The 12,647-nt window shown below is 41.9% G+C and overlaps 2 protein-coding genes across 2 annotated transcripts in view; both read right to left on the bottom strand.

The window, feature by feature from the left end:
• Window positions 1–5,154, bottom strand: part of GYG2 (glycogenin 2) — a 32,146-nt gene extending 26,992 nt beyond the window's left edge. The window contains exon 1 of the mRNA XM_067543466.1: window positions 4,840–5,154. Coding sequence (XP_067399567.1) covers window positions 4,840–4,846 — 7 coding nt within the window. The 5' untranslated portion in view covers window positions 4,847–5,154. The remainder of the gene's footprint in view (window positions 1–4,839) is intronic.
• Window positions 5,155–7,281: 2,127 nt separating this feature from the next.
• Window positions 7,282–12,647, bottom strand: part of LOC137149849 (glycoprotein Xg-like) — a 28,539-nt gene continuing 23,173 nt past the window's right edge. The window contains exons 4-8 of the mRNA XM_067543465.1: window positions 10,543–10,608; window positions 9,915–9,971; window positions 9,105–9,143; window positions 8,654–8,773; window positions 7,282–7,536 (exon numbers count right to left, since the gene is read on the bottom strand). Coding sequence (XP_067399566.1) covers window positions 7,520–7,536; window positions 8,654–8,773; window positions 9,105–9,143; window positions 9,915–9,971; window positions 10,543–10,608 — 299 coding nt within the window. The 3' untranslated portion in view covers window positions 7,282–7,519. The remainder of the gene's footprint in view (window positions 7,537–8,653; window positions 8,774–9,104; window positions 9,144–9,914; window positions 9,972–10,542; window positions 10,609–12,647) is intronic.

Genomic DNA, 12,647 nt, shown 5'->3' with positions numbered 1-12,647 from the left:
AGGAGTAGTAGCTAGGAGCCCCCAACTGGGGCACTCCCAGCAGCACAGGACAGATCAGACTCACCTCCACCTCCAGGAATCTCCTCCTGCTGCAGGAATCTCTGTGCCTGCTCTGAAAGCAGTACAGAAGTGATGGTGGCAACCCCGCGACCCCCCCATGACCTCCTTTTGGTCCATTATCACACGGTGAAATTTCAGATGTATGTGAAATTGTGAAAATTGAAATTGAAAATGTGAAATTGACTCATTTTAAAACCCTATGGCTGTGAAACTGATCAAAACGAACCATGAATTTGGTATGGCCCTACATATGTTACTTCTTGGACATATTTACGGCAAACAAACACATGCCTCTCTCTGCCAGTCTTCATTTATTGTTATACACACACCTCTAGAACAACAGGTCAAATGATCAACTAGCCCCCACCAAACATGTGCTAGTAAATTGTACCTGTATACTACAGCTCGTATCCAAGTGTACTTCCACAGTAGTGCAGGGCCAAATTCTGCATAGAGATAATAGCAATGTCCTGCCCCATTCAGAAGTTCTTTAGCTCCTCCTGGTCTTCCAAGGCTGGTGCTCGTGTTGCACCATATCAGAGGACTTGGAGAGAGGACTAGAGAGGAGTATAAAAATACTGCTCGAGCACACAGTAGTGAAATCAGGAAGGAAAAAGCACAATTAAAGTTGCAGCTAGCAAGGGACATGAAGGGTAACAAGAAGGGTTTCTACGGATATGTTAGCAACAAGAAGGTGGTCAGGGAGTGTGGGCTCCTTACTGAATGGGGGAGGCAACGTAGTGACAGATGATGTGGAAAAAGCTTAAGTATTCAATATTATTTTTGCCTCAGTCTTCACAGACCAGATCAGCTACCAGACTGGGAACCGAACAGCGCAATATGGGAAGGAGGTGAGTAGCCCCCAGTGGTCTAAGAGCAGATTCAGGACTATTTAGAAATGCTGGACATGCACAAGTCCATATGGCTGGATGCAATGCATCCGAGGGTGCTGAGGGAGTTGACTGATGTGATTGCAGAGCCATTGGTCATTATCTTTGAAAACTAGTAGTGCTCAGGAGAGATCCTGGACAATTGGGAAAAGGCAAATATAGTGCCCATCTTTAAAAAACGGAAGAAGGAGGAACTAGGGAACTACAGATCAGTCAGCCTCACCTCAGTCCCCAGAAAAATCATAGAGCACGCCCTCAAAGAATCCATTTTGAAGCACTTGGAGGAGAGGAAGGTGATCGGGAACAGTCAGCATGGATTCACTAAGGGCAAGTCATGCCTGACCAACCTGATTGCCTTCTATGAAGAGGTGACTGGCTCTGTGGATGTGGGGAAAGTGGAGGACATGATATACCTTGACTTTAGCAAAGTTTTTGATACAGTCTCACATAGTATTCTGGCCAGCAAGTTACAGAAGTATGTGTTGGATGAATGAACTATTAGATAGAAAGCTGGCTAGATCATCAGGCTCCACGGGTAGTAATCAACATCAATGTCTAATTGGCAGCCGACAGCAAGTGGAGTGCCCCAGGGGTCGGTGCTGGGACCGGTTTTGTTCAACATCTTCATTAATGATCTGGAGGATGGGGCGGATTGCACCCTCAGCAGCTTTGCAGATGACTCTAAGATACCCTGGAGGCTAGGGATAGGATACAGAGTGACCTAGACAAATTGGAGGACTGGGCAAAAAAATATCTGATGAGGTTCAACAAGACTAAGTGCAGAGTCCTGCACTTAGGACAGAAGAATCCCATGCACCGCTACAGACTGGTGACTGACTGGATAAGTAGCAGTTCTGCAGAAAAGGACCTGGGGGTTACAGTGGACAAGAAGCTGGATATGAGTCAACAGCGTGCCCTTATTGCCAAGGCGGCAAATGCCATATTGGGATGCATTAGTAGGAACACTGCCAGCAAATCGAGGGAAGTATAAATTTCCTTCTATCAGCACTGGTGAGGCCACATTTGGAGTACTGTGTCCAGCTTTGGGTCCCTCACTGCAGAAAGGATGTGGACAAATTGGAGAGAATCCAGAGGAGGGCAACAAAAAATGATTAGGGGGCTGGAGCACATAACTAATGAGGACAGGCTGAGGGAACAGGCTTATTTAGTCTGCGTAAGAGAAGGGGGGGGAGGAGGATTTGATAGCGGCCTTCAACTACCTAAAAGGAGGTTCCAGGGAGGATGGTGCTAGGCTGATCTCAGTGGTGGTAGATGGCAGAACAAGGAGCAATGGTTTCAAGTTGCAGAGGGAGATGTCTAGGTTGGATATTAGGAAAACCTTTTTCTCTAGGAGGATGGTGAAGCACTGGAATGGGTTACCTAGGGAGGTGGTGAAGTCTCCATATTTAGGGGTTTTTAAGGCCCAGCTTGACAAAGCCCTGGCTGGGATGATTTAGTTGGGGTTGGTCCTGCTTTGAGCAGGAGGTTGGACTAGATGACCTCCTGAGGTCCCTTCCATCCTTAATCTTCTATGGTTCTGTAACCAGAAAGCAAGGATAGAGAGTGTTCATGTCAAGCTTATGTTCTTAGTGGTGTTCTATCCATTATGCCCATTCATTGCAATCTAGATATATTTAGTTTCCTTGTAACTTCTGCTACAGCCTCTTCTGAGGACCAGCAACCCCTTAGCTTCCCACATCATCCCTTCTCATATAAAACCACATAAAGAGGTAGCACTGCTTCCTCGGTGTTGTAGTCCATGTTGAGTTTCATGTTGACAATGGAAGCAATAATGATTAGGCTTGGGAAACATTGCTGTGAGGCCTACAAAAACCAGAGAGTAGTTATGACAGAGGTCTATAAAATCATAAATGGTGTGGAGAAAGTGAACAGGGAAGTGTTATTTACCCTTTCATATAATTTCATCAGTGAGCCCTTGTTCTTGCGTTAATAGGCAGCAGACTTAAAATGAACAAAAAGAAAGCACTTCTTTACACAACACACAGGCAACCTGTAGAACTCACTGCCAGGGGATGCTGTGAAGGCCAAAAGTATAACTGGGTTCAAAAAGAATTAGATAAGTTCGTGGGGGATAGGTCCATCAGTGGCTATTAGCCAAGATAATCAGAGATGCAACCCCTTGCTCTGAGCATCATCCAGCCAGAAGCCGAGACTGGATGACAGGGGACAGATCACTCCATAATTGCCCTTTTCTTTTCATTCCCTATGATGCATCTGGTACTGGCCACTATCAGAAGTCAGGATACTGGGCTAGATGGACCATTGGTCTGACTTAGTGTGGCCATTTTCATATTATGTTCTTAAGGATAACCACTAAGGTCTGGCACCTGCAAACATTTATCTAACTGCTCAACTTTAAGCAGGTGATTCATCCCTTTTTATTGAACCAACTTCTGTTGGTGAAAGAGAGAAACTTTTGAGCTTAGGCAGAACTGTTCTTCGGCTACAACAACACTGCAAGCAGTCATCTGCTTAATGTTATGCAGTTAGGTAAGTGTTTGCAGGATCAGGGTCTAACATTGTCCAACAACTGAACAGACTCTCACCTGAACTCTGACTTGGACACATTTGTCAGTCTGATCAGAAAATGATCAAATTGTACAGTGAGGCAAATCTATAGTTATTTAGTTTTTTGAAATCATTAAATATTGTTTTGTTTTCCATAATTCCCTCAAGGTAACAGTAGTAATTGTGTCTCAAACCATGTGACTTCTATTGAATGGTATTTATTTTCAACTGCAAAGTGAGGTATGGTCTTCTAATCACAGAACTGTTAGCCAGGAACTCATGATTTTGAATATGATCAATGATCACGATGAAAGCCAAATAAAATAATATAAGGTAACTGCTTTGACACTCATTTAACCGTAATTCTACAGCACTCCACATTAGTCCCAGGATTTTAATATATTAATTAATTACTAAACTTGACCATGGAGCTACTGGAAATTCTGTCTTTGGAGGGATAGGTAAGAGGAGCCCATGCAGTACATCATTAGATTTCCACAAATTACAGTTCAGCATGCTACCAAAACCAAAGTCAACTCAATAAGACATCTGCATAACTCTTTATCTTGACTAATAAGGATTTCTTTTCCAATTTATGTCTTCCTTCCTCACAATTCCTTCCACATATGATTCCCAACACTCAAGGTTTCACACCACTCCCACTATATTTGTGGTCCAGAACTCAGTGGAATTTCCTTCAGAGCCCTCAGTAATGCTTCTTAATTGGTCAGAGGAATCAGTTTTTAGCAGTGTTGAGTAACCTTTTCCCCACAACTTGTATACCACAGAAATCCTGGGAATAAGCAGGCAGGAAAATGAAACCCAGGCACGTCCGGTATTACGATAACCAACCACGAGGCTTTTTCTTAATTGGAGGGCTATTCATAACAATACAAATGTCATTGTGAGCAGCATAAAATGAAAAGCTTTTCTTCATCCACATCGAGATCACGGAAGTCTGTAAGTACACTTTTACATCAAACATAACCTCGTGAACATTTGAAATATCCATTGGAAAGGCAGGTAAGGGACTTTATATTTACATATGTAATAGATAAATGAGTTTAGCTCCTAGCACCCAGATGGTTTAAATCCTAATCCGGCCCTACTAATTACAGCACAGCATGATTCTATTGTGAGCAAATACTGTGCCCACTAAATTACATTGTCTTTATCAAGAGAAATATTGTGAAATAAACATGCATCCTAAACCCAAAGGGGAAAAAAATAACTATCCCAGCCCCCTACACAGATCTACCACACTGCGGGGTCTCTAGGCAAGACAAAGGGCTAGAAAATCAAATGCAGCCCCGTTAATGAACAAGATCGCCAGTGAGAGAGCGAGAGAAAACCTACTCACCAGCCATCCTTTCACGCCAGAAGGCTAGGCTAAGCTAGGCGGCTGGTGGTGTGGGGCAGGGGGTCAAGCCACCGGCGGCAGCAGCAGCAACAACCCCAGCCACTGTCCCTGGATCCCAGTAGGCGTGGACAAATCCCCAGCCGGGACTGGGAATTAGCCTCTTTCTTGCAGCTGGCGGGAGTCACTCCGACTCACAGCAGGACGGACGGACGGACGGTGAATTACCAAGTCACGCGCCCTTCGGCCCCCGCAGCAGCGGTGTCATTGGCAGGGGACAAAGCCCGCGACCATCTGGCTCCAGCGTGCGCGCCTGACTCCCCCCACCCACACACACACACGCGCGCGCGCGCGCGCCCGCCCCCCTGGCCGATTTCACCGCAGGCAGAGGCAGCCCGCGCGCGTCCTCCTCCAGCTGCCCTTTGCGCAGCCACTCGCCGGGCAGCCCGGCCGCCCCCGCCCCGCTCGGCTGCTGCGCTCAGCTTAGGTGACCGCTCACGCGCCGCCACGCCACTAGTGCCAGCCACGGGCGCGGGAGGGGGGAGGTGCAGCAGCAGCTGGAGCGGGGCTGAGCCTGCGCCCCCCTCCAGCGGTGCCCGCCCGGCCGCGATTGGCTGCGGCTGTTGGCTGCGCTAGAGTCCAACCGCCCCCCCCCCCCCCCTTTGGCTGCGCGCTCGCCTCGTGTCCTCTGCTAGGGACACCCCCCCCTCCACGAGCCCACAGACCGACCCCCGCCCTGCTGTAATGGGGGGTGGGGGGGAACCAATTCTGAGGCCCTGTGACCTGGCTCCAGAGCATTTGGCTTGTGTGTTTCACTGAGACCTTTAAACTACACCCCCTCGCACCCCCCAAAAAAATTCTTCTTTCCCATTGCTCTCGGTACAAGGGTTAGGGGAGAAGCCATAAAATCCCCTCCCCCATCTCTACAGTGTTGTTTGCTGGAGGACTGGGGGGTATTATTATTATTTGTAGAGAGCAAAGCAGGCAAGAAAGACGACAAGGGACTGTTCCAAACCTGGGTGCCTTAAATTAGGTCCCCTGAAGCCATGATCAGGGACCTGAATTAAACTACATTGGGGCAGAGGGACCATCTCTCTGTTTTGTGTTTGTACAGCACCTAGCACAATAGGGTCCTGGTCCATGATGGGGGCTGCTAGGTGCTGTCAGGACACAAATAATAATGTCCAAGCTTGTCAAGCGCCCACAGCTCCCTTGGAAGGGTGATGCCCTTGCTCAGCACCTTTCAATAAGCAAAGCAAAACCAGTGATGAGTAAAAACTCAGGGCATGGAGCCAGTGTGGCCAAAGAGCTTTGCAGTGGCTATTCTGGCTGTGGAGTATCTTGGAAAGGGTTGTAGGCAGCATTGTCACCCCCAAGGCTGCTATGACTTATTTGGGGCCACACTGCATGAGAATTCAGGAGGCATACAAGTTGAAAAAAGCAACCTGTGTTTCCTACGCTCCTCAGCTTACTCTTCCTGGAAGGCACTTCACAGTATCTTCCCCAGAATCCCTACACGTGGGCTGACACACGCATATGCACACTCAAAAAAGAAAATCCAGCAAAAGCTACACAACATGCACCCCTTAGAAGAGTCTTTTTTTACATCTTAAAATAAGGTGACAGAGTTTTAGTAAGAAAACCACCCCTTTAAAGAGCAAGCACCTGACTCACATGGAATCTGATCCAACCTGCAGTAACTAAGAAAACAGAGATTCACCACTGCATTATTCCTCTTTTACTCCCGTGTAATTCCATTCATGCAGTTTTCTGAAGCTATTATACCCTTGACAGCCAAATGAAAGCTAATATTTGGACACAACAACCATTTCCTTCTAGATGTGACTAGTTACATTCTATCTGGATGTTCACCTGCTGCACCTTCTGATTTAGAAATTTCTTAGCACTTCAACACATCAAAGCTGTGTCTTTGCACTAACATAGTATGTATCAAGCAGCTTTAATCATCATCATGATGGTCTGACCCCTTTCAAGGAATATCTTGTCTCCTTAAAACCAAGTTAAAGAAAATTTACCTCACCTGTGATCTAAAGGTGAAACAGTTATAAAGAGGTTATTTGCTTTGTGTGGTGGCAAGGCATTTTTATATTTGAAGTTAATTAAGAGAATACAAAAAATACAGGCTCAAAACACATATTGACATTACTACAATGTCCCTTCCCTAATAATCTGAGATCCCAATGCTCAGACACAAAGTTTTAATCTTAGAAAAATATTATAGCTGCATAATCAAGGAATTACCACAGAGCTTTTGTCTGAACCAAAATATACATTCAAATGTATAATGTGCATCAGATTGTACTATATTATCCATCTACATATTACTTAAATACATCTTAACAACAAGTAGTTCAATATGTTGTGTGGAAAATATTCTATAAATTAGAATGATGACACTAAATAGAAGTAAAAATAAATGTGGCATCTTTGCAAAATGTTCATTAAATGAAGATTGGCATTTTCTGTTTTCAGGATGACCAAAGAATCTAACAGAGTTTGAAAAAATGGTGAAAGTTTAGCAGGTCTGTGGGCTGAACTGCTTTCTTTTTCTTGCCCAAGGAAAAAGTCATATTCCACAATGCCGAGTCAGAAGACCAATAAATGCGATACATATCTTTGGTTGATCATGTCATTATCACTGGGCAGTTCCTCTCTTGCCAGCTCACACAGTTGTCCCATCTAAAACGGAAGATTGTAAAGAAAATTTAAAAATTCTGGTATGGATGCTTATTCAGATCTTTACATCAGTATCCTTTTACTACAGCGCCTCCCTACCCTTAGGGAAGGACAGATACCCTTTGTCCTCTCTCAGTGGTCCTGGTGTGGGCTCTATAGGGTCTCCGATGGCAGAGGCTGTTCAAGGGAAGCACTGAGGCTATAATCATGCCCCTTTTTTGGGTTTACCATGCTCTCCTATATAGGCCCCTTTGCTGCAAGCAAAGTTGCAGCTGCCTTGTATCACTGCAACTTCCACTCCCACCCACCATCACACTTTCTGATACTGGGGACCTTGAAGGAATTAGATCATTTTCATGGTTTACTTCAAATCTCTGGAACGAGTACGCATGCTGTTAACAAATATCCCTTGCAGACCTAGATAACAATGCTAAGAGTGGGATTTTCAAAAGCAAAATCTGCTCTTACGGAAGTCAACAGTAAAACTCCCATTGACTTCAACAGAAGCCAAGTTAGGCCAGCTCTGAGCACTTTTGAAAATCCCACCTAAATATTTAATTCACTATTACGTATGCAGTTCTTATCAGACAGCAAAATACTGATGATCACATCCATGAATTTTCAACCTTTCATTAAGTTTGTATCTGGGAATAAAAATATTTTAAATATAACATATTCAAGACCCTACACTCTTCAGAGCAGAGACAGTGTCTTCCATGCCAGGAAGCACATAGCATATTGGTTGCGCAACTACAATACAAAAAAGAAAGATGAACAATGAAGTTACAATTACTATTTGAAAATTATAGGTCTTGCAAATATTTGAGTGGAGTAAAATGAATTCTTTAAACTAGGTGCACTATATTTTATTACCCAAACTCAAAGACTGAAACAGATATATATACCAGTCACTTATTCCATGCCCATCCACCTATGAAGGTCCACATATTTTCAGCTACTGATTTTCTATGGTACAAAAACAATAGCACCCAAGTATATAAACATGCAAGAATAATGTACAAGATGGTTTTAATTCATATGACCAGAGATGAGAAAGTGCTATTTCAGTCAAAATCTGCCACAGTTCCAAAAAGAACAAAAAATCTAGTGTAAATCTTACCATTAGCTTTAAAACAGAGTGTCTTCTTCTTGTAAGCTGTGTAACCAGCTACTGTTCCAACAACTAACAGCACAAGCACAGAAATCACAGGTGATGTAACTCCAGCTACTACTCCAGAATCTATTGAAAGAAATAACATATTTTCTTCAGAAGCAACAAAAGAGCATCCTCATTTTAGCACACATAAAATGGACACAAACTAGTCCATAATATCAAACTGTGTTTGCAATAATTTGCTGTAAGAAAGGGTTGATGCAACTTTTTAATTTCATTTTCAGCATGAAACAAAACATTTTTAAAAAAATATAAGGACCAGAAACCATAATATTATGACAGATAAGAAAATAGAGCCTTATATACACATATTTTATATATAATTTAAAACTCTTTTGGTTTTAAATATACTGTCTTAATATACTATAAGATAATCTTGATATATTTATTTACTGACCAGTATTTCCACCATGATTTAAATTACTCTCCTTTTCTCCTGGAAGAGAGGAAATAACTTCACTGTTGGAAGAAACCTTTTAGAGAAAAGTCACAGCTAATACACAGGAAAACAACAGCAACAACAACAAATCCCATGCAAAGGCAGCCTGCAAAATGGTATTTGGTTAGAACCTGGGAGTGGGAGTAAAGAGACTTGGGTTCTAATCCTGACTCAAACATTCAGTTTTCAGAGGCACATTGTATCACTCCTCTGACTTAATTTCCTCAGAATGATACTATTAATCACACCCCCCCCCAATAAAATAGGGGTGATACTGATATTTACTTATAAAAAATGTTGTGAATTTCAAATAAAAAACAGCCCCCAGCATAGGGTTGTGACAGGGGAGTAGCCAGAGCACTGCAACACTCTGGCTATTCCCCATTGGCAGACAGTCACCTGGGGAACCATTGGCTAAAGCACTATAGGCCCAAGGCTTCCACCCGTATTCCCTCTGAATAGCCCTTTAATCTGTAGTCCCACTGAATTCAACTAGATTATGGGCCTATTCCTGCAAGGTGCAGAGGATCTTGGTCCAAGCTAACAAAGCACTTAAGCATATGCTTAAAGAAATTTCTCGCTTCAGGACAGACTGCTCAACACCTTTTAGTACTATTTGTAGAGCAAAAGACTGCACAATATGAGTAAGAGTAGGAGAATTTGGCCTTATACCAGCTAGATGCAAAGGCTAAAGCAAAACCAAGCAGCTGTGGGATATGAATATATGAGAGAGGCTGTGATATATTTAACAGAATTGGCCTACAGTACCTGCTGGCCTGGGAGGTAGAGGTTTCCCATCATTGAGATCTAAGTCATTGAAGCTGTCTGTAAGATTAAAGTATTATTCATTTTTTCAAAATTATCTGAAATTTGATCTGTTCTCCCTCCCTTCCATGACCTGTTTTTTCATGGTGTCCTAGGACAGGATCATTGCCCCAGGATCCTTAAGTAGAGACAGATCTTTTGGGCACAGAGACCACTTTCTGTCTTTCACCTCAAAGTCAACCATTAGAATCTATTTGAAGGCTCAAATTCTAGTCATGTCAATAGCAAAATTTTCATTGCCCTCCATTCCCAGGATAGGAGCAGCTGAATTTGTTAACAGGAGTGAAAAGGAAAACAAGATGATTATCAACATGATTTTAGGGTCCAATATCTTATAAATTGTTCAGTCTAGATATACTTTATTGGACAAACCCAGTAACCTTGTTCCAAAAAATGAACCTGGAATGTTGATCAAAAATGAAAAACAAATAACAAACAAACAAGCAAACCAAAAAATTTCTACAACGGTTAATAAATAAGTGCACAATCAGAGTGAATCATCCAGCAAATAAATACAAATCTGACTTAAATAGTTTTTAGTCCTAATATTTTTAGGATAAAATATTCTTACCAGAATTGCTATGCCGTCCTGGTTGCGGGTGAAAAGGTGGATATGGCTGAGGTTTTGGGTGGTTATCTATTGATAATAAATATCGTTAGATGGAAAGAAGGCCAAAGCTTCAAATGTGCATACAACAGTAAACAAAAAGTGTAAAATTTTGGGATTTTTTTGTCCATTGTTAATTTTTCTTCTAATAGATTCAGAAAAGGTCCTCCTCATTAGTTAAAACAGTTCAAGCAGGGTCAAACATCCTGAGCCTGATTTTCTTGGCAGGAGAGAATCCCTACTGATTACAAAATTTTAGTCAGAAAATTTCAATCTTCAATGAAAATAAGAAAAAAAATCCACTATGATTTTTAAGAAAAATATTTCACATTTTTTAGCTCACTCCACCATCAATGAATGTGTCAGATACTGGCATTAGGGAAAGATTGTGTGATATTACAGGTATCATACAGGAACTACAGATTGAATGTGGATGGAAAATTGGCTGACAGAACCAAAAATAAAGGGAATAAATAAACTGTAATTAATTGAATTGGGCATTTTATTTATCTAAAAGAGATATTAAGGCAATACATTAATAACATTAACCAATAATAATTTGGAGGAGCTGCAAACACCAGTACAGGGAGAAAAATGAAAAAGGGCCCTAAAGAGATTATAAACATGAGGAAAAAAACAAAATGAGATTCAATTTAGAAAAAAATAGGTTAACACGTCTCGAGAAACAGACATCAAATGGAAGAGAGAAATACTGCAGGTGCATGGATGAGAAAGGATAGTATATTAGGCCTGGTTTTGAAAGATATGTGATATGACAGTAAAACAAGCCATTGCAGCTTTGACCTGCAAATAAAAAGGCATTGTGTAACAGAACACGGAAGTAATAATCTCTCTCTATGGCCCTGATTCAACAAGGTATTTAAGCACGTGTGTAATTATAAGCATGTGACTAGTCCCCATTGATGTGGGACTACTCTTATGCTTGAAGTTACAAATATGCTTGTATTAAATGACGCTATTGATATACTAGGCATCACAGAAACTTGGTGAGATGAGGATAATCAATGAGATACAGTAATACCAGAGTACAAAATATATTGGAAGGACAGAATAGGTCATACTGTGGGAGAATGGCACTATATGTGAAAGAAATCATAGAGTAAAATGAAATAAAAATCTTAAATGAACCAAACTGTGCCATGGAACCTCTATGGATAGTGATTCCATGCTTGAATAATAAGAATATAGCAGTAGGGAGATACTACCAACCACCTGACTAGGATGGTGATAGTGGCTGTGAAATGCTCTGGGAGATTAGAGAGGCTACACAATTTTTTTTAAATCAATAATAATGGAGGATTTCAGCTATCCCCATATTGACTGGGTGCATGTCACCTCAGGATGAACTGCAGAGATAAAGTTTCTTGACACTTTAAATGACTGCTTCTTGGACCACCTAGTCCTGGAATCCACAAGAGGAGAGGCAATTCTTGATTTAGTCCTAAGTGGAACACAGGATCTGATCAAAGAGGTGAATGTAGCTGAACCGCTTGGTAATAGTGACCATAACATAATAAAATTTAACATCCCTGGGGGGGAGGGAGTGAGGAACACCAAAGCAGCCCACCACAGTAGCATTTAATTTCAGAAAGGGAAACTACACAAAAATCAGGAAGCTAGTTAGACAGAAATTAAAAGATACAGTCCCAAAAGTGAAATCCCTGCAAGCTGTATGGATACTTTTTAAAGATACCATAATAGAGGATCAATTTAAATTAATACCCCAAATTAAAAAGCATACAAAGAGGACCAAAAAAGTGCCACTCTGGGGAAAAAAAATGAAGTAAAAGAAGCATAGAGGCAAAAAGGCATCCTTTAAAAAGTGGAAGTTAAATACTATTGAGGAAAATAGAAAGGAGCATAAACTCTGGCAACCGAAGTGTAAAAATTAGGAAGGTCAAAAAAGAATTTGAAGAAGAGCTAACCAAAGACTCAAAAAGTAACAACAAATTTTTTTTAAAGTACATCAGAAGCAGGAAGCCTGCTAAACAACTAGTGGGGCCACTGGATAATCAAGATGCTAAAGGAGCTCTCAAGGAAGGCAAGAG

The sequence above is a fragment of the Emydura macquarii genome, unplaced genomic scaffold (assembly GCF_026122565.2).
Source record: "Emydura macquarii macquarii isolate MOO-44397 ecotype Brisbane River unplaced genomic scaffold, CSIRO-AGI_Emac_v2 contig_860, whole genome shotgun sequence".
Lineage (NCBI taxonomy): Eukaryota > Metazoa > Chordata > Testudines > Chelidae > Emydura > Emydura macquarii.
Note: the sequence above shows the minus strand (reverse complement) of the source record. Positions and strands in the feature narration are given on the sequence as shown.